Here is a 25,918-nt window from a genome sequence, read left to right on the forward strand (position 1 = left end):
TTGAGTTCATCCTCACCAGCTGTATCACCGTGTGGTACGGTTAAGTCCAGATGTGAGAATAGACCCCTATGTGTTTGAAGGTTGGATGTACAAAGAGGTATACATACTAGAGTTGTAAAGGAGTAAATTAAAATAGCTTGTGTGATTTCCCTGGTTTAATTCTATGGGAAGTCCACATGATGAATTGATAAATAAAGTTTGTACCAATGTGGCGGTTTATGGAGAATCTGATAGAAGCTGCTATTTTTCTCTTTTTTTTTTTTCTTGTTTTAATATTAAAATGTATTGTATATGTCAAAATGAATACTGATATTCCCTCTTGAAAAAGAGATTTCTAATCTCAATGAAGTTTTTATCTGGTTAAATAAAGGATATAATAACAATGTTACCTTTTTAATTTTTTTTCCCAATAAGTAAACATTATGGGTTTTGCCCTTTTCACACTGATTTTAGCATGATTTCATAAAATGTCAGGAAACTTTTTTTTTTATTTTGTATTTAATAAAAAAAAAAAATACTTATTTGGTAGTGTGGAATGTTACTGAAGGCTTGATCAAGTGATGAAACAGTAGGTCTGAGAAAAACTGACCCATTTATTATTAACCAGTTGGTTACATTAATTTTAACCTTCAACATAATATCTAAAGTATTCTACAATTTAATAAAAAATGAATTGGAAAAAAAAATAAAAAATGAATTGGGGGGAAAAAAAAATAAAAATAAAAATATCGGTTAATCCAGAATTTTTAATCCAATATTTGTTTTCAGGCTAATATCAGACCAATATCGGATCAGGACACCCCTAATAAAAACATAAAAAGCTCGTTCTCTGTTGATATTTCCAACCTAACAGCATTTGTAATTTTTTTCCAGAGATCATTATTGTTTTAATAGTGTTTATTATCAATATTATTAATATTACACATATTCAGACTCGAGGAGGAGGTGACCAGGGTTTTCCGCTGATGCCAGTTTTGGCCGATCCGAGCACTTTTAAAAACTGATGGAAGCAGCTCAGCAGCAGTATGGAAGCAAGGCAGTCCCCTCGCTTCCACACAGGTGACCCCTGGTGCACGAAAACACCGACTACCTGGGTCTCCAGCGGGCGGAATTTGGACTCTGCCTGAGAATGATACACGTATCTGAGTACTTTAGTAAAACTTGTGTGAGCAATATTAAAGCTGCACTATTGAATCTTCAACTACGACAGAGGGGCATGGCTGAATTTGAACCGTAACTCCCATCCCCAACTCTGATAATCCCTCCCACTCTCCTCCTCTCTGGAAGTGCAGGAAATCATGCACAAGGCTGAACGTGCACTATTGGTAAAGCACGTCGCCACGGAAAAGCATGCACACAAAATAGAGGAAAATGGAACATTAGATTACCTGTCTAGAAGGAAAACTTTCGCGTCCAAAGTTAGTCTAAGACTGAGAACAAGTTTGCGCCGTGCACACGCTTCTCTATATATCACAGCAGCCAATGAGGAGGCTCCTTCGGGGGCTCTGCTCACCCCTCCTTTCTCTGAATCCCGTGATTGGAGCTGGACGGGGTGACCGCCAAGATTTTGTCTTCCGGGCTTTTATTAACTAAAATACTTAATTGTAAGGCGCAGATTGCACGCAGATGTACGGTTTTTTCAGAAATGATTACTTTTATGATATACTAAATGATGCTAATATGAATCTTTTATTTAATTGAAGAAAATAATTTGAGTACCCCAGCTTTAAAGCAACCAGCCTCCTCTGTCTCCAACTTCTGTAGTTTTTCTTTTTACCTTTATTGTTGGTAGTTTTTTTTTTTTTTTTTTTTGGACTTTTGTAGTTGTTTTAACTGTAAATTGTTTTTCAAAAGCGCTTCTAAATAAAATGTGTTATTATTGATAGTGAAGTGACATTTCCGAGTGTTTATGAGGTCCACCATTCACTAACCAGGTCCATGATTATTTTTATTAAGCTATTATTTTAATTCAATTTACAAATTTGAAGGAAGTGCACAAGATGGACAGGCCAGTAAGTGAAACAGCACTGATCAGCTGATTGATCACTGTTGAAAAGCAGGAAAGACTTGTGTGCAGCATTGGGATTAGCAGCTAACTGCATTTCTACCTTGGAGACCGACACCACGTTTCTGCAATTTTTTTTCAAAGAATGATCCAACAGAGAAAAGTTTCTGTCAGACTCGTTTACACCGTCAGCTATGGCGAGTTTATCCCTTTTGACCTTTGACCTCATGTGCGAGAACTGAACCAGAGGAAGCGTGTGAAAAGGCTTATAAAATAACAGGCTTTGCTTCCTTGACCAACCCATAGACATCATACACGTAGACGCCTCATGGAGAAATGGGTTTAAATGCCGTCATCTTGTGTGTGTAGGAGGTACGAGCCAATCAACAATCTCAAAGTAGAATTATTCAATGAATTTAATAGTTTAATATTTTCCTCATATATAGCTAAAATGCCGTTTTGTGTAAGTAAGATGTTAATGAGTGTTTTAATAGGCTGCAAGTATCTTCATTGTTTGGTTTTAAAACAATTAGCATTAATAGATATGATGTGTTTTAGTATAAGTTGACATATTTTTCTTATTTGTTGTTTTTATACAAGGAATGTCTGCGTTTGTCAGCGGACCTGCATAATAAAGAGTCTGCAGAATATTTCTGTTTGTTAATTTCACTACACAAACTAGATGATCTCTCCAAATTTCCATATCGGCCAAAAGTCCAGTATTGTGCCTCTCTAAGAACCATTCTGTATTTGTAAAATCAAACTCCTCTAGTTTTTCTGTATTAGTACATTAGTAAGCTTAGTGCTGTTATTCTAATGTCCCTTATGTGTGAGTGTGGTTATCTATAGGAATCAGTGGAATGTGAGTAAATCTTTCTGGGCTCGACTGATTCTGACTGGAGAAGCAGCTTCAGTTGTCGCCATCGTGTTCCATGTTCGATGTGATCTAATGACTTTGGACTGATGTGTTTCCTCAGAGATGATCCTTCTGCTCATTTTGCTTGAATCATTTCTGCTCTGATTCAGCTACTGATCAAGACTGGCATAATTATTGACCGCTTCAGTCCACCATGAGCTTCCAAGGCCTCAGGAGCAAAATCTAATTTTATATTTAGCCTCTGTCCCTTTTGGGATATGGACCAGATCCTAACTTATGCAGTGTTAGTACTTCACTGTAAGACCATGGAATTGGTTTAAGCGCTAGAATTTAACAGTGTTTTCGACGGTTTTTAAAATCCAAAAACAGCAACATATTGTTTCTGTGGAACAGCATTCGTTACAGGCAGCATGCGAGTAAGGCAGGTAGGGACATGGATCTGCTGTGGTTGTCCCGTCGACATACTGTTTGAGTCATTCATGTTTGTTGTGCCACATCTCTGAACTTCCTTTAGCCATTACATAATGTAGCACTGAGGGGCCTGGAGCTTAGGGAAAGAAAGATGGAAAAGTGTGTGTGTGTGTGTGTGTGTGTGTCGCCATCATTTGAAATGCTATTTATTCAAGTGTGCACAAGGATCACAGCACCTGATGGTGCATTTGATTGTTTTCTTCGTGTGTGTGTGCGTGTGCGTGCGTGCGCGCGCTTTGTCTCGCCTTGTCAAAGCTCTGCTTCAGTCTGAATGTCAAACAAAAACCAGTTCACACTATTCAAACACCAGATCAGACATGGTGACACAACAGGAAGAGCAACGCGAACTGATTTTTTACTTATTTTTACTCACAAGTTTAGTGTACTGTAATAAGCAAAGAAGCACTGATAAGTTGCATCCAATCACATTGATTAGTAGGGGTTTGATGACCCCCCCCATCTCAACAAAATGTCAACAAATTTAACCTTTATTTGAAAAGGTCAAAATTGTGATTCTTCTTCAAAATTCAGAAAAATAACATAAAATGTGCAATCACATATTTACAACCAGTAACAAGAAAGTTATTTGACTTCAAAGAATTTCTTTGTTTTTTTTTGTTTTTCATTTTTCATGGTCAAGGACCCCCGCCACCCCTAAGTCATGAGGTGGGGGCCCCACCACTGATCGAGATCAATATATTGATATGATAAGGATTAATCAATCAAATTAAATCGATGCAAGCTCAAACCCCTAATCCAGTGTTTTTCAACCTTTTTTGAGCCAAGGCACATTTTTTTCATTGAAAAAATCACGAGGCACACCACCAGCCAAACATGTTAAAAAATGATACTCTGTAGCCTATATTAACAATATAGCCATTCTCATCAAAGTGTCTTGAATAGGAATCAAATAAACACAAAGAATAAAGGACTTTATCATCATTTGTATTTCTTCTTTCAAATAAAAAGTGCACTTAACATGTCCACTTCAAAAATACAGCTTGAACATAACAAATGAAACAACAATGTGGTCTTAAAGGTAGTAGAAAACGTCAAAGTGTTTTGCAAACTCTAATTCTGTCCAAAATTATTAATTACCAGGAATACAGAAATATCGTGCTTATTATGACAGAAGCAATAATATTTGGGAAAGATTTCACTGTTCTACACTGAGAATCCAAATGAAACATAACTCTCGCTGTATTGCCTCGAGCTCACCGTCTTTGCTTTCTTTCCTCCACTCATACTAGGGCCTTCTTCTGGGTCCGAATTTTGTCCAGGGCCCAGTTCGGAATTGGTATTTTTCCTCTTCAAAAACTTCTCCATCACTGTCACCGTAGTTTCGCTTACCCACAATGCTTTTACCGCCAGCTGTCACTTTCATGCCTCACTAATTCTCTTGTCTCAACGGACAATGCAATTCGCTACCTGCTGCCATCTAGTGTTATGGAAGAGTTTTACATGATTACGCTCTCAAGGTGGGTTCACACCGAACGCGACTGAAGTGACTGAAGCGATGCGATTACATTAAAAATCAATGTAAATGACGCAACGTCAATTTATCCCCCCCTCAGCGACGCGACTTGCATGATCAAAGTTGAAAAATTTTAACTTTTTAAGCGACATGAAGCGATATCTCCCGTCCTCCACTGTCTGTAGAGCGGAGGCAGCAGCCCCTCCCTCCCGCTCCCGCTTCAGTGCTGACGGCTGCAGCGGAGGCTGTTCTACTTCCTCAAAGTATCAGGTTCAAAATTAAAGCGGTAAATTTCTTTAAAACCACAGTAACTACTGATCAAACACATTCTGAGTGAAGTCATCCTTTAATATCTCCGTTAAGTTGATCATTTAACCGTAGAAGCGGAGCAAGAAGGAAAAAAAAAGACGTCATCAACACTCTCTCTCTCTCTGTCTCTACCCTGTTACCGGGGCCACACACACGCACGCACGCACGCACGCACGCACGCACACACACACACACACACACACACACACACACACACACACACACACACACACACACACACACACACACACACACACACACACACACACACACACACACACACACACACACACACACACATATAGTGATCGCGTCGCTGGAGCGATGAAATGATGGACTGACAAAAAAGCACCACTATGTGCAAACTACCGATCAGGGAGGATTTAAGGCAACGGCATCGCTTCCGTCGCGTTCGGTTTGCACGCACCTTTATTCACTACTGCAGCACGGACACTCGACAATGGTATATTATTTGCAGATAATAATTAATATGTTTTCAAAAATTTTTTTTAGACCAATTAGGTGAAATTGGATAATTTCCCACGGCACACCTGACGATCTCTCGCGGCACACTAGTGTGCCGCGGCACAATGGTTGAAAAACACTGCCCTAATCAACATTGATGGTAAAACAGAAAAAATATTTTCTCTTTTTGTCTAAAATAATGATTTTCAGTTAAATGTCTAAAACAATTCAATTGTCAAAACATCAACATTCCTTGGTATTTTTCTAGCTTTAGGTGAAATGTAACCGAATGTGTTTAATGGGAATATAATGTCATAAAACAATCAAAGGTCTGTGATTTGGCAAATATTGTACCGTTGCCCAATAAATCAGTATCATATCATATTGTCATGTAACTGGTGATTTACAGCCATAATATTTGGAGTGGTTAGGTGTTTTGAGGCTAAATATCAAATATTAATGTGCCAAAATGCCTTCACAGTGCTTCTCAAAGGTATGACGCCACCTGTCATACCTCCCTAAACAAAACACCTGCACACAAAGAAAGTAATAATGCGAAGCCTAAAAATGTAGCAGAAATTAAAAGAGCATTAAATTAATGGATTGCATTAGATATGCGGCCGGGAACAAAATGGAACTAAAGTGTAAAGATGAAGTGACTGAAAAAATGTTCTGAGAAAATGTTCTTCCACGGATTGCAAACAATGTACCATTAATTCAGGTATTTTTAACTAATTAACTATTAGTCATTAACACTTTGAATTTGGGTTTTCAAGCAAGTGATTAGTTTAATTTAGTTTTTGTTTTAATTGATTTATTAAATGTTAGTGGCATAATGAAACATGATGTTACTTGTTAACTGATAGTTTATTTCATACATGCTTTTTGGCACAGATTGCAAACAATGTTTCTTTATTTTCTGTTTTTGACTACTGCACTTTTACTTTTGTTTTTCATGCAGGTGATTAGTTTAATTTAGTTTTTTTAATTTTTGATTCAGTATGAAATATTACGTTGTTCCAAAAATGTGTTATTGGTCAGGATTAATTGAGGGACAATGGTCGCAGGTGGGGCTTGAATGTTCACCTTTGTTAAAACTGGGAAATGCCCAAAAAAGTTTGAGAACCACTGCATCAACCCCAGGCATTAGCATTAGTGGGATTAGTGCAGGATCCGATTGGCTGCTCATTGAAAGAACCTCCACACACACTTCATTAACAACATACATGACTGAACACTCTTCTTCTTAATCATTGCCACCAGTTTAAAACTAGGCAGAAATTTACTTTTTTATCTTTACTGCTTTAGCATCGAGATGTCTATCAAACAAAGCAGTTCAAATGTTTGCATCTACACTTTTTTTGTAAATGATACAGAAATAGAAGCTTCCAGTGCATGTAGGGTGTCGTAGTTCATTACAAATCTGTTGATTGATATCATGGGTTGATTTTTCATCTCTCTATAAAAGCAAGGAATCTCTGTGTGTTTGTGTGTGTATTCCTCAAATATATCTGCAGATCAGGATTAGGGGTGAGTATTGGCAAGGATGTTGCAATACGATACGTAGGTATCACGATACTTGGGTCACGATACGATATTATCGCGATATATTCTACCCAGTTAATATAAAAATTAAATGTAGAGTTGAAAAATCATGTTGCTGTATATGTGCATCAGAAGATATTGATCATTCAGACAAATTGAGTCAAAACGTTCTATTTATTATTTATTATTAGTGTTTTTGCACATTTTCAAAAAATGTAAATACAGTGTTAAACACTGGCATCATAAAATCTATATATATATATATATATATATATATATATATATTGTGAAATTGATTTATTTTCACACCTCTAATCAGGATCAGACTGACCTGAGAGTTTCAACATGGCTGCTGCTTGGTTCAAGGGTGTGCAACGTCGGAATTGTTTGGACGCCCCATCCCCACGCCTCACCTCCTGAGGAGACGGACTTAGCGATGATGTCATCAGTCCTAGCTCTACAGTGATGACGTCCCGAACACGGCCACCCATAAAAAGCTACTTACCCTCCCATTTTTCTATAGCAGTACATACTTCCTATGGGCACTGCACTAGTTGATATACGTATAATAATACAGAACCTTTTTGAGGTTACAATTTTTATTATTTTTGAACTAAAGGAAGCCATCTTATTTTGACATCAAAATCTGCAGGACTTCTGTGCCTATTATTTTTTGCCATTTACAAGGACAACCTCTGGTTTATAGTGAGTTAGTGGACGATCACTATGAGCTCACCATAGTGAACCCCACTGACCCAAAACATTGAAGGCCTCCGCCTGTGGGAAATAAAACATGTAGAATGAGTCAGCACATCATACACGCTTCATCAGAATCACACAGAGCGTCTGCAGTGTTTCAGGCCAGCCCTGTTGGAATAAACACACATTATATAAATATATCAATATATAAACACTGATTAGTCAGTATAAACCTTAACTTCACACACACATGTTCATGTTCTGTAAATGGAAAACACAAGATTTTTTACAGTTATTAGTTTCAAGGTCAACGTCAGGGTGACTTTTATAGCCTATTGTTATTTATTTTAACATAACTACAGCAAGTACACAATAGTTTTTGTTTTCTATTAGATTTTTAGAACAGTTAGAAATGTGTCCAATTTTTTTTACTGTGCATTTGATGGTCATGACATGATGGTTGAAGATCCCTCCATATAAGGAAATTATGTGTTCATAATTTAAACAGGAAAATAAATTGTTTCTTGAACATAGCAGTAATGCAACATGTTTATCAGCCTGAAACTGTGAATTAGAACTCTACAACTTTAATGAGAAGGCTGAGGTTGAGAGTATGCACATCACTCAATGCAAGCAATGTTTAGTGGAATTTGTGAGAGTCTGAGTTTAATCGTTCTCCACGAAAAGCCTTTTCCTGTATTTTATTTTCATGTTTCTCAAAGCTGAAAATCCACTTTCACACAAATACATGATGTCAGAGGGCATCAAAGTCATGACAGTACTTGTTACTCTTGTCATATTTGCACTTGTTTGATAAGAATGTTTCACTGTAACCACTAGTGGGCAGTCTAACAGAGGCCAATGCATGAAGGCTCCTGACTGCTGGTCTATTTACAGTATATTCTAGTTTTCAATGTTGTCATGCTGTTTTTCATTTTTATACCTAGTATCCAAACAGCATGGATATGTTGGTAAATTGTTTATAACAATTGGCCCCTCTGTTGGTGGCTGGGCCACTGCATAGAGTAAAAGTACATCAAGATGGTGCGGTCGGGCGTGGCGGTGGGTCTCGGGGGGTCTCTCCTTGCGGGGTCTTTCCGGGCTGTGTCGGCCGGGTGGGGCGCGGGGGTGCCTCTCCCCCTTGGGTGTGGCTTGGTGCTTGTTTTGTCTCCTGGTGGCCTTGGGGGCGGGCCCCGCGGTGTGCGGGCCCGGGGCGGCCTGCCTCGCCGGTTTGGGGGATGGGTGTGCTGGGGGGGTGCTGGTGTCCTCACCGGGGTTGGGGCAGGGTTGTTTGGCGCCTCGGGATGATGCTGTTTACTGGGGGGGCGGCGTTAGCTGTTCCGGTGGTTGAGGTTGCTTTCGGCCGCCTGGTGGGTATGTCCTGCCATCTGCGGACTGGTGGGTGGGTCCGGGGCATCTTTGGCTGGGGGCTGCTGTCCCGCGCTGGATGTGTGCCGTTGGGGTGCCTCCGTCCCCGCGGTGGGGGTCGCCGGTTGCTCGCGGGCCGGCGGGGGGCGCTGCCCCGTGGCTTGCGCTGTCCGGGGGGCGGCGGGCCCTGGGCTGCTGGCCTTGTGCCGTCTGGGGCTGTGCGGTCCCGCTGGGCTGTGGCCGGGACCTGGGCTGGGGTGGGGGGCGCGTCCCGGGGGGCTTGCCCTTGGGGGGTCCTGGTCCCTGGGGGTGCTCCTGGGGCCCGGGGTGCTTGGCCGGCTGGCCGGGCCGGTCCTGGCGGGGGTCTTCTGGGGCGGATTGCCCCTGCTTGGGCAGTCCCCCGTGGGGGTTGGAGTCGGTGGCGTGGTGCGCTGGGTCCTTGGCTCCTTGGGGCCTTCTCGGGTGTGTATGGGGGGGCAATGGCAGCCTCTCGGCTTGGGATCTTGGGGGCGTTCGGGGGGCTGCTTGGCCGTGGGGTGGTCGCCGGGGGCCCCTAGATCTCCCGCTCTTTCTGCTGGCCCGACTGCTTCTTCGGGCCCGGGGGCGGCTCATGGGTTTTGCAGGAGCGGTTCTTGGAATCACATTTGTCATGGACGCACTGGCCTCGGGCTGTGGGATAACACTCATACTGGGCTCAACCATAGACACGTTGTTCCCAAATACCTGTTTTATGTAACTTCCACTCACTTCCTCCTCTGCTCACAGCCACCACCATTATTCCTAAGCCGCACACTGGTCACCAGACTGGCTTGATAACACAATAATAAGCACAATATACACAACCACAATTTCACATCACATCACTTGAAACTTATTGACTATTCCCCACCCATTCGTTTTCCTATCTTGTATCCCTCCTCCCTGTTAACTCCCCCCCCCCCACCCCCCTCACCCTGGTGTAACACTGCCCTCTCTTTTTTACATCCTCCCTTTAATAAAGTATTTACCCTTCCCTAGGGAGGGCTGGTGATGGTCACAATTATGCAATGAAATAAATTCATTTATTTAATTGCAATAATAAAATATGCATTGCTGTTAAAAAGATTACACTTCTTGTAGTGTTAACCTTCAACAGCGTGTGCAGACAAGGTAAAAGAGAAAAAAAAAACAAAAAAAAAACAAAAAAAACAATGATTTATTTGGCTCCATAAATGAAAAAAGGATGTTTATTTTTTTGCATGAGGGTGAAATTAAAATTGCTGTAAACTTTTTAAATTTTTTTGTTCTGTTTTTGAGACAAAATTCTGACAATTTTGAACAATTAAAAAAAATTACCAAAGATTTGCAAGTTTATGTTTGCATTACTGTCTACATTTAAACATTTTGATGCACTGTAGGTTAAATTTTTAGATAAGTCAAAAATCTGTGTGGAGGGTTTGTGCAGGACAGTTTGAAGAAGTGCTGTAGCAAGTTTGGTGTCGATTAGGAAAAAGTTCTGGGAGGAGATAAGTTTAATAAGTTTTACAGGTTTGGGTATTGGAGCTACATTTTTGGTGGAAGTTGCAGATCTGTAACACATATGATACATATGGCGATTGGCCTTGTTTTATAGCCGAGGCAATCTGGGATGGGACTGGACCTTTGTGCAAAATTTGGTGATTGTTTGCTTATGGGAAGTAGGATTTCCTAGAAAGAAGTACATACTGTATATAACAAATAAACATCATGATATGACAAGATCAATATACAATATTTTTTCCCAACCTTTTTAAATAGTTAGCAATTTGTTAACCGGAAATTGATGCAAATTATTTTCCAACGATACCATTTGGAAACAACTCCTTTAATGTAAACAAGTGAAAAGACGAAAATATCTTGTAGTAAATGGCTGTGTTCTGTGGAAAGTGTGTCTCTCCACCCTGGAACTATTCTTAGAAGCAACAGCTTTAGCAGATCACATGTGAAGGTCTTGCTTTCTACTTCCTCTTTTCAGAAAAACACTTCCTTTTGTTGTTGCAGCGGACTGAGGTTGACTTTAAATGTGTGGCAGTGGCTCGCGCCAAAAACAAAGAAAAGATTAGTAAAAAAAAGACTCACTGCAACTTACATGAAGTCTACCATGGTGCTTTGTGTTACTGCTAGATACAGAACTATGAGATAGATAGATAGATAGATAGACGATAGATAGATAGATAGATACTTTATTGATCCCGAATGAAATTGTGCTGTAGTTTGTTGCTAACGTTCACACAAACAGAGCATGATCTACAGAATTAAGAAGTTAAAAGGTTAAAAACACATTAAAAAGCAATAAATACCTGCAAGCAACAGCCAGCATCACTCTTTACTAACGCACTAACTTTTGCCTGGGGGTGCGGGCGGGGCCGGGCCGGGTGGGTTGGCTTGGGGGTGGGCCCATCGGGGGGCCTGGAGTGGTGGGGTTTGTGGCTCGAGGCCGGGGGGTCCGGGGTGGGGGTGGTTTCAGGGGTGGCTACTGCTCGGCGGGGGGTGTTACTGTGGGTCGCTCCGCCGGCCCGTCTGAGCGCCTTGGCTTTGTTCCCTGGAGCGCACTGTTGCCAGAAATGTCAAGGGGAGGGAGGGTGTTGGTGCATCGCAATGGGGCCTTGCCCATGCAGGGGCCTCCCCTGGAGTGGTTGGTCTGCTGGCTGGGTAAGCCGGGCCCCGTGGGTGCTGTGCCGGCGCGTTGGTATCCCGGGGGTGGGTCTTTGGGTGGGGCGTCTCGGGGTGCGTTCTCCTGCCGTCTGCCCGAGGACTGGCTGCGGTTTGGTGTGGCGCCACGCTGCCTATGGTGGGGTGGGGCTTTTGGCCTGGGGGCCGCCATCATCCGGGCTGCGCTGGCGTTGTTAAGTACGCTAGTATGTGATTTTGAACACAGCCTGTGTGTTTGTCAGCTTTGGCTCATATTATTACATTATAGGCTTTGAAAGAATAATGTGAAAGAACTTGACTTTCCATGTTTTGACCTGTTGTGCTACTGTTACAGTATAACGCTCATCTCCTTTAATTATGGGTGTTTTGATTCTGCCATGTTGTTTTCCAAAAGGTTGACTGATCTTTTTTATTGGAAATACATATAGATGTCAGGTGGGTGTAGTCACACACTGATCTGTGCTTTGTCTATTGTTCATCTGATTTTCCAGATCTGTGTTTATGAGCACTGATAGTTTCCTGTTGTTCCGAGACTGTTATTTATAGTCGTTGTGTATTTTTACTTCTTCTATTGTCAGATGAATGTAATAAATGTAATTATTGGTGAGCTTGTGTATGAACCTAGTGTTTCCTCTCAAGGAAAAGGAAGTGAGAATGTTGCCCCGCTCAGGCCTTGTGGGCAGAGTCCTTGGTGAATGGACTACAGACGCCCACATCCACACGCTTCCTCTGCAAGTGCTCCTAAGTCTGTGACACAGTAGCACACACCATTCCTCTGCAGGCTTTTGAAAATCATACTTGCTCTGTCTTTTGAGGTTCACATGGTAATGTTTAGTCATCGTTTGTTTTCCTTATAACAGACAAAAGGAGCGTCCTTTCTCATCCCTACTTTTTCTCTGTTTCTTCCTGGTTAGGCCAAAGGGCGAAGAGATGCCATGGTGTCTGCTATTGAGAACAGGCGCCGGCCGCTGTCCTCGGGGGAGGTGGAGGGCGTGTCGTGGCAAGGCCCTCGGACAATTTTCCTCCAGAAGAATTCGCAGGGTTTTGGATTTACTCTACGTCATTTCATCGTCTACCCTCCAGAGTCCACGTTCCACAGCCTCAAGGTGACGCTCAGCTGTCCAGCTTCTCTTGTTCATAACTTTATTCTTCAAAATAACTCAACATCACCCTCAGTTATGTAGTGCAGTGTGTGTCAGATTCTAAATATATCCATTTGCTAGATCGGTATGGAAAATGACCCATGGTGTAAAAATAATTTTAACCTATTTCATTTCATTTAAAAAGATCATTTTGTTGGTACTTTTTTAATTACTAATAGTACATACAGTCATGGACAAAAGTATAGAACCCCTGTAATTATTGCAATTACAAATTGGTATACATATTTATTTCCTTAATGTGCATTGAATAAAGACAAAAAGGCAGAAGAAAAAAAGCCAAAATTGACATAATTTTACACACACAAAAAAAGTGTGTGTGTGTGTGTGTGTGTGTGGCTTTTTCCTTTGGCCTTTTTGTGTTTTTTTCAGAGCACATAAAGGAAATAAACACGTGTAAACCAAAAACATTTCTAATAAGGCTTTTACATTCTGAAACTAAGCATGCGTGACCTGGGGGGGTCATAGGTTAGAGAAACATAAACAAGCTCGTTCACTCTGTTGATATTTCCAACCTAACAGCGTTAGTAATTTTATTCCAGAGATCTTTAGTGTTTTAGTAGTGTTTATATTATTATTACACATATTCGGACTCAAGGAGGTGTCCAGGGTTTTTTGCTGATGCCACTTTTGAAAACCGGTGGAGCAGCTCAGCAGCAGTATGGAAGCAAAGGCATTCCCCTTGCTTCCACACTGGTGACCCCTGGTGGACAAAAACACCGACTACCTGGGTCTCCAGCGGGCGGAATTTTACAAAAGTACTCGGATACGTGCATCATTCCCGGGTAGAGTATGAATGCTGCTTGCTGGAGACCCAGGTAGTCGATGTTTTCATGCACCAGGGGTCACCTGTGTGGAAGCAAGAAGACTGCCCTTTGATACTGCTGCTCCCGTTGGTTTTTGGATCAGGCATCACCGGAAAACCCTGGTCCCTCCTAGAGTCTGAATATGTGTAATATTAATAATATAAACACTATTAAAACACTAAAGATCTCTGGAATAACATTACAAACACTGTTAGGTTGGAAATATCAACAGAGCTAATGAGCTTGTTGACGTTTTTATTCCTCTCGACCTGTGACCCCCCAGGTTACATTATTAACATTTATGTAAGCTTTAAAATAATGACCAATTTGACCAATCGATACAGGAACAAACTAAGGGTTTATGTTTGTGATTTGTTTTGTATTTTTTCTTTTCATTTTTGTATATAGTCTTTTTTTCTGTCTTTTTTTGTGTGGTCATTATGGTGATTTCTCTGTAATGTATGTACAGTTCTTGTATTGTTTTTATTGTTTATGTGTTTTTTGGAGTCATTTTATGTTTTTTGTTGTTGTTTTGAATCTTTTTGAAATCCTTTTGTGTTTATTTTATTTTGTGTGAGACGTCTTCTGTGTTTTTTTTAATATTTTTTTTATTGGATGGGGGTTGCATTTACTCTGGGGGCCTCACAAAATGAGATCGAGGGCCACCAGTTGCCCATGTCTGGTACTGATATATTTTTGTAGGATTGTTTATTGTCACTTCTCAGTGTCTTTTAACCTAATGTTAGTGTTATCATGAGATTCCTTAAACCTAACTTTAACCCTATATCCTATGTTAGTATTTATTTTTGTTCTTCTTGTTCTGTATTGCTGCAAATGTGAATTTCTCCTCTGGGGGTCAAGGTGTATTCTGTTCTATTCTCAATATGATATATTATTACTGTGTTAGTATTAAGTAATTAAAAAGCACAAAATAGTGTGAATAATTCTTTACTAAAGCCGTGTTAAGCCTGTCTGTAAAACAGGAGGTTGAAGTTAAATCTTTTGCTCGACATCAGTGGACAATTAAATATCTGTAGATTAATCAAATATCAGTCAAAGATCTGTAGAATAATCGCCGATAGATTCAGTTTGATTTTATACATGTTCAGTTAGGACTTCTAATCATTACATACAGTATGTTAAAAGTGCTAACATTCACCAGCTTTAATGCATCAGGCCTGTACGTGTAATCACTGTTGTGCGTTGAACGCTTTGAATTTCGAGGGTCAGGAATGACAGTGAGACGGGGAGTCAGCATGTCACTCAGTGACACAGCTATGAGGAGAAAAATATGACCAAATGAAGCTGAATATTAACAGCGCCCCCTGGTGGTTGTTTTTTCCTTTAACATTTGTTTTGTTTTCTGACAGGATGAGGAGAACGGGAATGCACATGGGAAAGGTATGTGCTTTATGTGTCCACCGACAAGGGTTGGAGTCAATTATAATTGTAATTGCGTAATTGATAATTCATTACAATAATGACATAATTGTAATTGAAAAAAGCTGTTGCTGTTATAATCATAGTTTAAAATTAATGTAATTCAAATAATTGACTTTGTATATGTAATTGGTATAGAAATTATATAAAAACTTTCAATTTCAGTTTAATTCAAACATAAATCTAGGAAACCATTTTACAGTGCTATGGCTTACACATACGTAATCAACAATTATTAAAAAATAGCAAATTTAAATCAAGGGCTATACTGACAGAAATATTACCAAAAATATTAACACCAATATTTTCATTGATTAGGATGTCTAGCAAAGTAACCAAGAGATGTGAAACAAATTGGATGATATGTTATATTCTTTAGTGTATTTTACAGCTGATTTAAGACATGGGAAGAAACTGACCTGTTAGAATTAGTGATGCTAGCAGAAAGCTAACAGAAGAGGAAGTCCTATGGGGTTTTTTATTAAAGGTCAGTAATTGTGATTGATTGAATTTGAACTTTTGTAATTGAGAACATAATTGTAATTGACTTTTAGGGGAAAATAATAACCATAAATAATAACCATCAGCCTCTGTTACACAAGGACTGACCGAACAGGCTGCACAGTGCACTGATATTTGGGGTTCCCGTCAGGAGTGCCAAGCATTGTCTGTATGTTGTCAGGTTGTTGGCGCCCTCGTTTGGAGCCAATGGACACCATCTTTGTAAAGAGTGTGAAGGAACATGGTCCTGCACAACAAGCCGGAATGTGTACAGGTAGAATCATTTATCGCTTCAACTCCACAAAGGGACAGTGAGACGCAAGGAGCAAGTCAGGCTCTCCATCAGTGAGGACATTATGATTAAAAGTTTGTTAGAAAATAGCACAGATTAGTGTTGTAGCACTTGAGACCACATTTGGAAGCTCTTGGTCTCTATTCTTTACCTTCATTAATGTGATAATAAGGAGAAACACTGTGAGCTGTTCCTGATTAATTCATGTTGTAATTAAATTTACCCTCAAACATTTAGCCTTAGCTCACTGATTGAGTGTCTTTTCCAGTGCCTTATGTGTCAGACAAATTGGGACATCATAACAGTTTTTAAGGCTTAAATTAACACAGTGGTTCTCAAAATGTTTTGGGTATTCCCCACTTTGAACAAAGGTGAACTGTCAAGAATCTCCTGCACCCATTGCCCCGAAATAATCCTGACAAATAACACATTTTCAAATGTATTGATCTAACAGGGAACACGTAACGTCATTTTTCATAATGAATCAAAAGATTAAACTAATCAACTGCATAAAAAACTAATTTAAAAGAGCAGTAGTCAAAAATACAGGAAATAAAAAACATTGTTTATAATCTGTGATTAAAAGCTTGAGAAAACAAAAAAGGAAATTCAGTTCACATATAAAATTAAATAAACTAACATCATGTTTCATAATGCCAGTAACATAGAAACATAAGAAAACCAAAAAGGAAATACATTTTTTAAGTCAGCTATTGAAAGTTTGTTTCTTTTTTTACTCAATATGAAGTACATGCCGACGTAAATCAGTATTTTTTGTCCATATCTAATTAAGACTAATAATTTAATGCTATTTTAAATTCTGCTAGATTTTTAGGCTTCTCATTATTACTTTATTTGTGTGTAGTTAGTAGTTTATTGATCCAGCAGTGGGGAAATTTACTATCATGACAGCTCACATCAGATGAAGTACAGTAAAAAAATACAACAGAAGGCAACACAGAAAACCCAAAAGACACCCGAATAAAAATATAGTGCAAAGACGATAAAATAAACAGTACAATAATAGAAGCTATGTGTAAATGTAGCAATGTATCAACTCAACTAAATCCAAATGGTCTGAAGGAAAGAATCAGAATAACCAAGTGGCGATATTTACCAATTTGGTTATTCAGTTAACTAAACAGAAGATAAGATTAGGATTGGTTATTAGTACTGTTTGTATTCAGTCCATTAAAGCAGTGTACATTGTGAGTTTATAGAGTAGTTAAAATAAGTCATTCCTATACACATGTTCTGAATGTGTCTCTTCATTCCAGGGGACAGGCTTGTGAAGGTGAACGGAGAGTGCATCCTGGGAAAGACCTACTCTCAGGTTATTGCGCTCATACAAAACAGGTGTGAGACTGTCGGCAATAACATCTATCGGTGTGTGCTCATGACCAGGTTTTTTTTTACGTGTTCTGACATTTGTTGTTCTTCAGTGAAAACATCTTAGAGCTCTCAATCATGCCAAAGGATGAAGATGTGTTGCAGTTGGTAAGTGTGAGTATTCTTCTTTTTTTACTCCTCTTACCATAATTTCTCCTGCTCTTTGAATCTACCAAAACTTCTCAAATTTTCCCTTTCACTTTTGTTATTTAGAATTAAAGATGGAATCTGTAAAACAACTTGATTGACTTTACTAAAGAAATGTAGGTTTAAAAACTGTTTTTTTTTTTTGTCCATTCGGTGTCTTCACAAACAGGCAAAGGCATGTGGTCTTTTTTTTGGACAAGCTTGTTGTTCAGAAACAACATAAACATGCAAACTGAAACTGTTTTAAAAGAGTAAGAGGCTGCAATCACAGTCAGAATCTAGTAAATGAGGCAATTATAAACTTTAATGTAACCATTGAAACCAGTTGAGGCCAGAGATCTGGACATGTGGAAATCAGCTCCTAACTTTGGCTGCCTCAGTTCTTCCTGCTGCCATTCCTTTAGTGCTGGTTCTTTGATTGTTTTAACCATGTGATGAAACGTGCCCTGCCCCTTTTGTCCGTAGGCGTATTCCCAAGGCGCCTACCTGAAAGGCAATGAGCCGTACACAGGTGAAGCGCAGAATCTCCCTAAGCCTCCACCTCGTGGTTACACTTCCACCAAGCCTAATGCTACCAACCCAGAGCCGGGCCACACATTCCACGAGGACAACTGGCATTGTCGGCCTGGCCATGCCACGCTGCCATTGGATAATACCCCCTACCCTACTGCTTCTGCCACACAAACCTCTGGCTGGTCCGGGAGTGCTGAGGAGTCTTTGGGCCACTTTGCAGCATCACGGCGGCATCGTGGCCGCTCCGCATCAGCCATCAATGCATTGGATTTCCACTTTGCAAACCACAATGCAGCCATCGCATCCGCTACTCTACCGGCACTGCGAAAGAGTAGCCTTCCTGCTTCACGTCATGCACATGCTGACGCCGTCTGTCACCAAGCTCTATCGGACTGGTACTACAGCCAGGCGGAGGCTGCAGAGCACATGTCTCCCCGTCATCATAGTATATCTCAGGATCGCTTGGCAGGGCTGGGGCTTGGGCTGGCACTTGGTCCACGACCCAAAACTGTCCCTGAAATCACAGCAGAGCAACGGCAAAGAGACACCCTGCTGAAGCACCACCAGGCAGCTGCTGGTTCCCATGATTCCTGTTGGCTCGGAGCACCGGGGTCAGGAAGCAGATCATGTTCAGAGGGCCTGCTGGCAGCCTATGCTGAATATGAGCACAACTATGGGCGTTCTGTAGAAACACTGGCAAAAGCTTCTGCTCTGGTTTCACCCAGCGAACCGAGAGAGAACAAAGCCCCACATGAACATCACCACCAAACCACCATACCGTCGACTTCCTCTGCGATGCTGCCCAATGGGCGACAGTCTGGCCAGCAAGTCGCCGAGCCACAGACTAGGAGAGTGAAAGACGACCAAGTAGTGGGCTACAGTCCCTCTTTTTCTCATAAAACCGGCCTCCTCCTCCAGCAAGCCCACTCCTTCAGAGAGTCCAGCTACAGTGGCCCTCACCTCAACTGGATCCCCAGCAACAGAAACAGTCCTGTGGACCGTGACAGGGGCATGACACCCCGTCCTAAGTCCACCCCCACCCTGTCTTCATCAGAAGAGGAGAAGCTCCGTCTCAGAGAGGACTTAGAAGTCAGTTCTCCTGTCTCACTTCATCAAGAGGTGGTGCTAAGGCAGAAACCTCCCCTAGGTCGGCGAACTCACTTTTTGTCTCTACGACATTCGCACCACACCCTACCTGTGGAGACACCTGAGCCACCTGGACTAACCTCGTCACCCGGGACCACTCCAGTCTCAGGAGAAACAGGCTTGAACCGTAAAGCCAATGGTAGCCTGGCACAGCATGCATTGGACTCTTTGTCTTCTATTCCCTTCATAGGTCAGTGGACTTTTCTCTTTAACTACTCACTTATTCAGCATTGAGGTATTTACACAGCTCTATGCTCACATAAAGGTAACCCCTTTCCATCTTAAAAAAGCAGCTTTTTTAATTGCATCACACTCCAGTGTCATCAGGTCATGGTACACTGGTCACAACTAAAAGTGCGAGTAATTTGGTTTTGCTTTTGTTGCCAAAACAATCATGTTAAGAATTTTTGTATATTTGATCAAACCACAAATGGATTATAGTGATACTTAAACCATTTGTGAAGCAGAAACAAAGTCTTCAGTGCAAAAGGCAGCTGCCACTGTTCCCATCGTTCCACAGTTGATAAGTTGATTTTTTTAACACCACTTTGACAACCAAACCCCACCTAACTCTAAGGCTTCTGGGTGTAAACTCACCTTTCATTATTCCATTGTGATGATGACCTTACAGATGAAGTCACCAGTCCCTGTACTGACCAGCAGTCCTGCTTTGTACCAGCCTGCTCTGTGGTTTCCAGTTCCCAGGCCCCCAGTCTGGCCATCCTCACCTCCACCCATGTCTCCCCCACCCTGTGTTCCATCTCCCCTTTTGTCCGTCTTCATTCTCAGGACTGCAGTGAGTCTCTCTCACCCAGTAATGATATGGTCCTTACAAACGAATGCATGTTCTCCATATTGCTCAAGTCTTTTATGTCTAATGCTGTTGGCATGATATGGTAGAGTTCATTTGTCTAGCCTTTGTCAGTAGGAAGTTAACAATTATTTACAACTGGAGAAATAAAACATCCACCCAAGCTTTACTAGACTTGTAATATTCATTGGTTCCACGAATAGTGCTTTGTTCCACTCCTTAAATGTGTGAGTAAAAGGATGTGGCAGCACTGAAAGATAAAACTTAGGGGCGGATTCACTAAAGGTTTAGGGGTAAGTGCAAACATCACTCCAAGCACTGATATGTGGTACAAACCCAAGGGAATCAGGACTGCATTTCTTCAGCGCATCACAATCGGCCCACAATCCATTTAGCGCGTTGTCCTCTGATGAATATGTAATGTAGGCGTATTTTAAAAGAAGCGCAAAAAACTAGGAGGGGGAAATGCAAACAAATTGATGCAGTGGACACAATACAATTCATATAAACTGGAACTGTTTGCGGTGACTGTTTCTGCGCCGAAAATAGTAAGACCCACGGGCAGGTGCAAACTCACACACAGAGATCATAGCTGCAATAAATATCAACACAAAATGCAGCGGAGATGGAAAAAAAGGCTCCATTGAACATTTCAAGTATGCAAAAATAATTTACATAAAACAATAATCAATATAAAGAACCACTGAAAGAAAATGCAGAGTAAAGTATGTGTGAGGACGAGAAACAGCGGGAGTCCAGCGTGGTTCTGTGCTGTCGCTCCGGACGCTCCTGTGTTGTCCTCTACATGTTTTGACTCAAACTCTTGTGTTGCATTGATACAAGGAGCATCAGGTCAGAATCAACAGACCAGCGATGACACAATGCTCACATCTGAGAGTGTGCATGAGTCGTGACACAGCGCTACTCAGCTGCTCAGACCTGCTGGATGATGTTTAAGAGCAAAGTTACAGGACCTGACGGGACAGTTACATTAAATCAGAGGGGAAAAATAATATTAGGTTTTAACGTTTATTAAACAGCATTTTTATTTGTATAATTAGTTTTCTACTTTATTAAATTGTGTGCAGCAGACGGAGAAGTCCACCTGCCTCCAATTTAACTTCTTCAAATGTCATTTTGTGCTTCTGTGCACTCACCTCTCCACATTTAATGAGCAAAATGTTCATTTAAATAGGGCGGCGTCAACCATGTCTACACGCTCACCAATTTACGCCTCAATGTTATTGAATTCCCCACAGCCGGTGAGGAAACAGCGCCACCAAAGGATTTAGGGACGCACCTGGTTTACTACCCTTTATTTCAGATCTTAGTGAATACGCCCCTTAGAGTACTGAAAAAACAAAGTGCCAAAACCTCTGAAAACAGGAAAAAAGATGTATACATCAGAGATTGTGACTATATTCCAAGTTATTTTGGCTGTTGCTTCTTGCAGTGGGTTGTTGTGATTACTTATCTACAGTGTCTGCTAGTGCTTGGGCTGCCTTATCACATGTTAAATGGTCAATAGACAAGATGCCAGAGGGACTCATTACATCATCTTATTGGCTAGTACATGAGAGTAGTTTAATCTTTTTTTTTTACATAACGGAAAAATTCTAAGAGCTTGACAACTAACCCAATGAATGTACCCTTATTCTTCATCACACATGTCAGACCCATTCATCTTCTACCTGATTATCACTGTAACCACAGCTGTCATAGTAACTCAATGTCTAATTTGTGTATCTGTTTTGTTGTCTTCTTTGTGTCTACTTGCCATCTCTACAGGCAGTATTAAAGGGCGCCGCTCATCATACCTGTTGGCCATCACAACTGAGAGATCCAAGTCCTGCGACGAAGGCCTTAACACATTCAGGGAGGAAGGCCGGGTCTTCTCGTGAGTTGATAACCACCTTTAAAGCTGCTGGGGATGATCCTAACGTTTTTTAAACTTTGCCTGTAATTCATCCAAAAGTTGTTCTCATCCATTACTGATGCCAGTGTGACCCAAAGATTTCAAGATTTCTTCATAGATTGAAAGTTGTGCCAAAACTAGGGGTGGGAACCTCTGGGTACCTCACGATACCATACACGATACAAAGCTCACAATAACGATTATCTCACGATATGACGATACTGCGATTATCGATATATTGGTCAGAAATCAATCTATGATAATCTATGACATAACAAGAAAAAAAAAAGATTAAGTGATTTTTATTTTACATCTCTGAAGGACAATAAATTGAAAAAGTGTCCTATGAACAGTGACTCTATTTTAGTGCAACATTTCTGTATATAATTGTCAACATACCAATGTAAACTAATAAGTATCTCCAATAGTGCTTTCTATAAACAAAAAATGGGGTCTTTCTTACCAGTGACACCATTATAGTGCAATATTCCAGTAAACAATATATTGGTTCCTTCAATAAACAGTGACAAAATTTCTGTGAAGACCTTCCTGCACATTTGAGTGTAAAAGCAGAAAACGTTTTGAAAAAAAAAAATTTCAAAAAAATAAAATAAAAAATTGATAGCGGGAGCATATTGATAATCGATCGTGAGGAAAAATATCGCGATATATCGCCGTATCGAGATTGTCACACTCCTAGCCAAAACAATGGTGGATGTTGATATTGTGGCTTTCCATTGGAACACCCGAATATAGCCAAAATGTAATGACTCGTGGAGTGACATCATATCAAAGGGAACGCCATGAGCAAAGCAGAACAAAAATAACATCCAGCAAATCACTGTCTTTCTTTACTGGCAAAGAAACACAAGCATTAAACAGACTTGATTTATATAGTGCTTTGTTGCCACCAAGGTAGTCCCAAAGCGCTTATTATTGTATCGGCTCATTCACCCATTCACACACAGTTGGGACAGAGCTGCCATGCAAGGCGTTCGTCAATGATTGCGAGCAGTAACACTTTTTAAAGCAGCTTTTCTACTTCGCCCAGTCTTTGCATTCTTTTACGGAATTCCCAATCCCACAATGCAATGCCTAAAACTTGTCCAAACCATTTTTCAACAAACCCATTATTTGTGATGGAGTAAAAAAAATCTTGCAAGCACAAATTTCAACCTTCGACATTTGTTTGAGAGTGAATGCTGTTTGAGAGTGAATGCTGTTTGAGAGTGAAAGCTGTTTGAGAGTGAATGCTCCTGTGTTCAGAAAAATTACCAATGATTTATTGAACTCTGAAGCCTCAACTATGTTTGTCTTTATCTGTGGTCTAAACATGTTTTCATATAGTTCCCAGCAGCTTTAAGCAGCTTTGTACCTGTTGTGTTTTTCACATAGTTCAAGTGTATGATAATTCTACATACTGTACTTACTTACCGTACTTGTTTTACTCACAGCATACTCCTTTTTTTTGTCTCCACAGTAAATTACCAAAAAGGGTCAAAAGCTTTTTCACTGATGGGGTGAGTGATTGGTCTGGGATACTTATTCCATAAAAACTTTGGATGTAATTTAAATACATACCTTTAATAATATGTGTACCTTTAGGTTCAATATACAAACATGCATCAAGTCTGTTGTTTAACACTGAGCTGTAAATCGGAGGTTGTAAATGTACTGTGAGTTTTTGAACTTTGTGTTGCAGTCTCTGGAGAGCCTGCGAGCGCAGGAGGAGGCTCGTTCAAAGCGTCATTCCACCTCTGAGCTGGGAACCATCACCTTTAGCGATGTGCGTAAAGAGGGCTGGTTGCACTACAAACAGATCCTCACGGAAAAGGGAAAGGTACAGAACCGCCCATACCTAACGCTCTGTCACCTCTCACATCCACAGTATGTTACAGATATCTAATAGAATGAAACTCAAGGGATTGAAGCTTATTTTAAATCAGTGATTTTCTCTTCAATTCTGCACATTTATTGAGTAAAGTAAACTGTAATGCTCACAACAAGTTACAACAGGTAATATGTCTCCATGAGGGGTTCCTCTGTTAAACAGGGGCTGGCATCCAGTATTTTCATACATTTCTGCCACTACTGGCAGAAACGCAGCATTTGCATTACAGTTTTTTAATCCAATGGTTCTCAACCTTTTCAACCCGAGACCTACTGCGGGGACCCCCACTGTATCTGAAGGTGGTTGAACACAGACATGAACATTGAAGAACAGTCATGTGGAGACAGGGCCATCTATGAGGGTTAATAAAGGGGAGAGATTTTTGGGGTCCATCCATAAAGTCAGTAAAATGATGGTCTATTGTTCCATGAATCTGTGATAATCACATTTATTTATTCATCTGAATAATATTCACTGTTATCCAGGAACGTTTATTATTATTATAGTCATCTTAAAGATGGAAATCCTTCTTTTAATCAGAAATAAAATGGGTTGAAAGTGACCACAAATGGTGGAAAATGTGGTGAAATGGGATTTTAAAAACCACAGAAATTGGTTGTAAATTAGAGTTGCCAAAAACAGACAGAAAAAGTGGTAAAAAGAGTTCAAAGTGTCAATACTGGCTTAAACGTGGCAGAAAAAAGTAGGAACAATTAATTTAAACTGGCAAATAATGGGCGTGACAAATTGTGAATGTGGTTAAATTGGCAAAAATAAGCAGGAAATATGGTGAAAAGAGGTAAAAAGTGACAATAATGGGTCAACATGTGATATTGGGTGGGAATGTGGTGGAAAAAGTGCCAAAAATGTCTTGAAAGTGGAGAAAATGTGTAGAAAAGGCATTGAAATTTGATATTAAAGTGGCAGAAATGGGAGTAAAATAGCAAAAATGCATTAAAAAGAGCAAACGTATGGAAAGAAAAAGTGGTGAAAATATGGCAAGTTTGGTGTAGTTGCAGAAAAAGGGTAAAAATAAGCAAAAAATGGGCTCAAATTGTTGTTCCTAGTTTTTCGAAGCTTCTGGTGACCCCTCTCGAGACCCAAAATAGGTTCCTGACCCCAAGGTTGAGAATCCCTGTTTTAATCGCCTAATGCCTGGTCCACAGGAATACAATCCCAAAATGCAACTGTGATTTGATTATAGGAATTTTACATCTTTGCACACAATACATTTGACAGTAACCTCCATAGTTTGACAGTTGCAGTTGTTCAGATGTTGCTTATATTCAGACAAGGCAACAGAAAGATTAGCTTTAGTAGACTTCACCATCTTGTTTACAGTCTTTGCAACTGGAAAGCTGATAACTTAGCTGTGACATCATTTCCAGCTCCGACTTCTGAATTCTTTGGTAAATGAAATTACTTACTGTATATTTCCTCTTCATCTTCTGACCGGCATCAATGGTCATTGCAGGTAGTAGTAAGGTTTTCGTTCAGGAGTGGAGCGACTTTTTTTCCCAGTGAGAAATTTTAAGTGAGACCGTGTGAAATCAACCAATGTGTGAATGTGTGAGAGTTGGCAGCTCTATCTACACTGAAAGAAGATGAATTGATCTGAATAGTTTTGTATTTTATGAATATAAGCTTTGGTTCTGTTAGTGGCAGGAAGTCATTGTTTGATTTTTCCTGTTATAGAAAGTCGGAGGTGGAATACGACCATGGAAGCGCGCCTTCTCTGTGCTGCGCTCCTATTCACTCTTCCTTTACAAAGACAAGAGAGAGGCCGTGCTTCATGGAGCTGGAGCAGGACCCAGCCAAGACGAGCATCCACCTATCAGCATCCGTGGCTGCCTTATCGACATCGCCTACAGTGAAACCAAGCGTAAACACACCCTGAGGCTGACCACACAGGACTTCTGTGAGTACCTGCTCCAAGCTGAGGACAGGGATGACATGCTGGCCTGGATCAGAGTTATCAGGGAAAACAGCAAGACTGATAATGAGGTCAGTGTGAAGTTAAAAGT

General features: G+C 40.6%; 1 protein-coding gene across 9 annotated transcripts in view; it reads left to right on the forward strand.

Moving 5' to 3' along the window:
• LOC114481167 (rho GTPase-activating protein 23-like) overlaps positions 1 to 25,918 on the forward strand; it is a 109,943-nt gene that overhangs the window by 67,923 nt on the left and 16,102 nt on the right. For 5 of the 9 annotated variants that reach the window (XM_028475690.1, XM_028475692.1, XM_028475693.1 and 2 more), the window contains exons 2-12: positions 12,798 to 12,989; positions 15,220 to 15,250; positions 15,972 to 16,064; positions 17,360 to 17,438; positions 17,525 to 17,585; positions 18,084 to 19,467; positions 19,909 to 20,073; positions 21,877 to 21,985; positions 23,484 to 23,523; positions 23,706 to 23,843; positions 25,590 to 25,898. In XM_028475690.1, the coding sequence (XP_028331491.1) occupies positions 12,798 to 12,989; positions 15,220 to 15,250; positions 15,972 to 16,064; positions 17,360 to 17,438; positions 17,525 to 17,585; positions 18,084 to 19,467; positions 19,909 to 20,073; positions 21,877 to 21,985; positions 23,484 to 23,523; positions 23,706 to 23,843; positions 25,590 to 25,898 (2,601 nt within the window). Of the gene's footprint in view, positions 1 to 12,374; positions 12,708 to 12,797; positions 12,990 to 15,219; positions 15,251 to 15,971; positions 16,065 to 17,359; positions 17,439 to 17,524; positions 17,586 to 18,083; positions 19,468 to 19,908; positions 20,074 to 21,876; positions 21,986 to 23,483; positions 23,524 to 23,705; positions 23,844 to 25,589; positions 25,899 to 25,918 lie in introns of those variants that run through there. The other 4 variants (XM_028475688.1, XM_028475689.1, XM_028475691.1 and 1 more) reach the window with 3 other exon arrangements.

This window comes from Gouania willdenowi, chromosome 19, assembly GCF_900634775.1.
Source record: "Gouania willdenowi chromosome 19, fGouWil2.1, whole genome shotgun sequence".
In the NCBI taxonomy this organism is placed as follows: Eukaryota; Metazoa; Chordata; class Actinopteri; order Blenniiformes; family Gobiesocidae; genus Gouania; species Gouania willdenowi.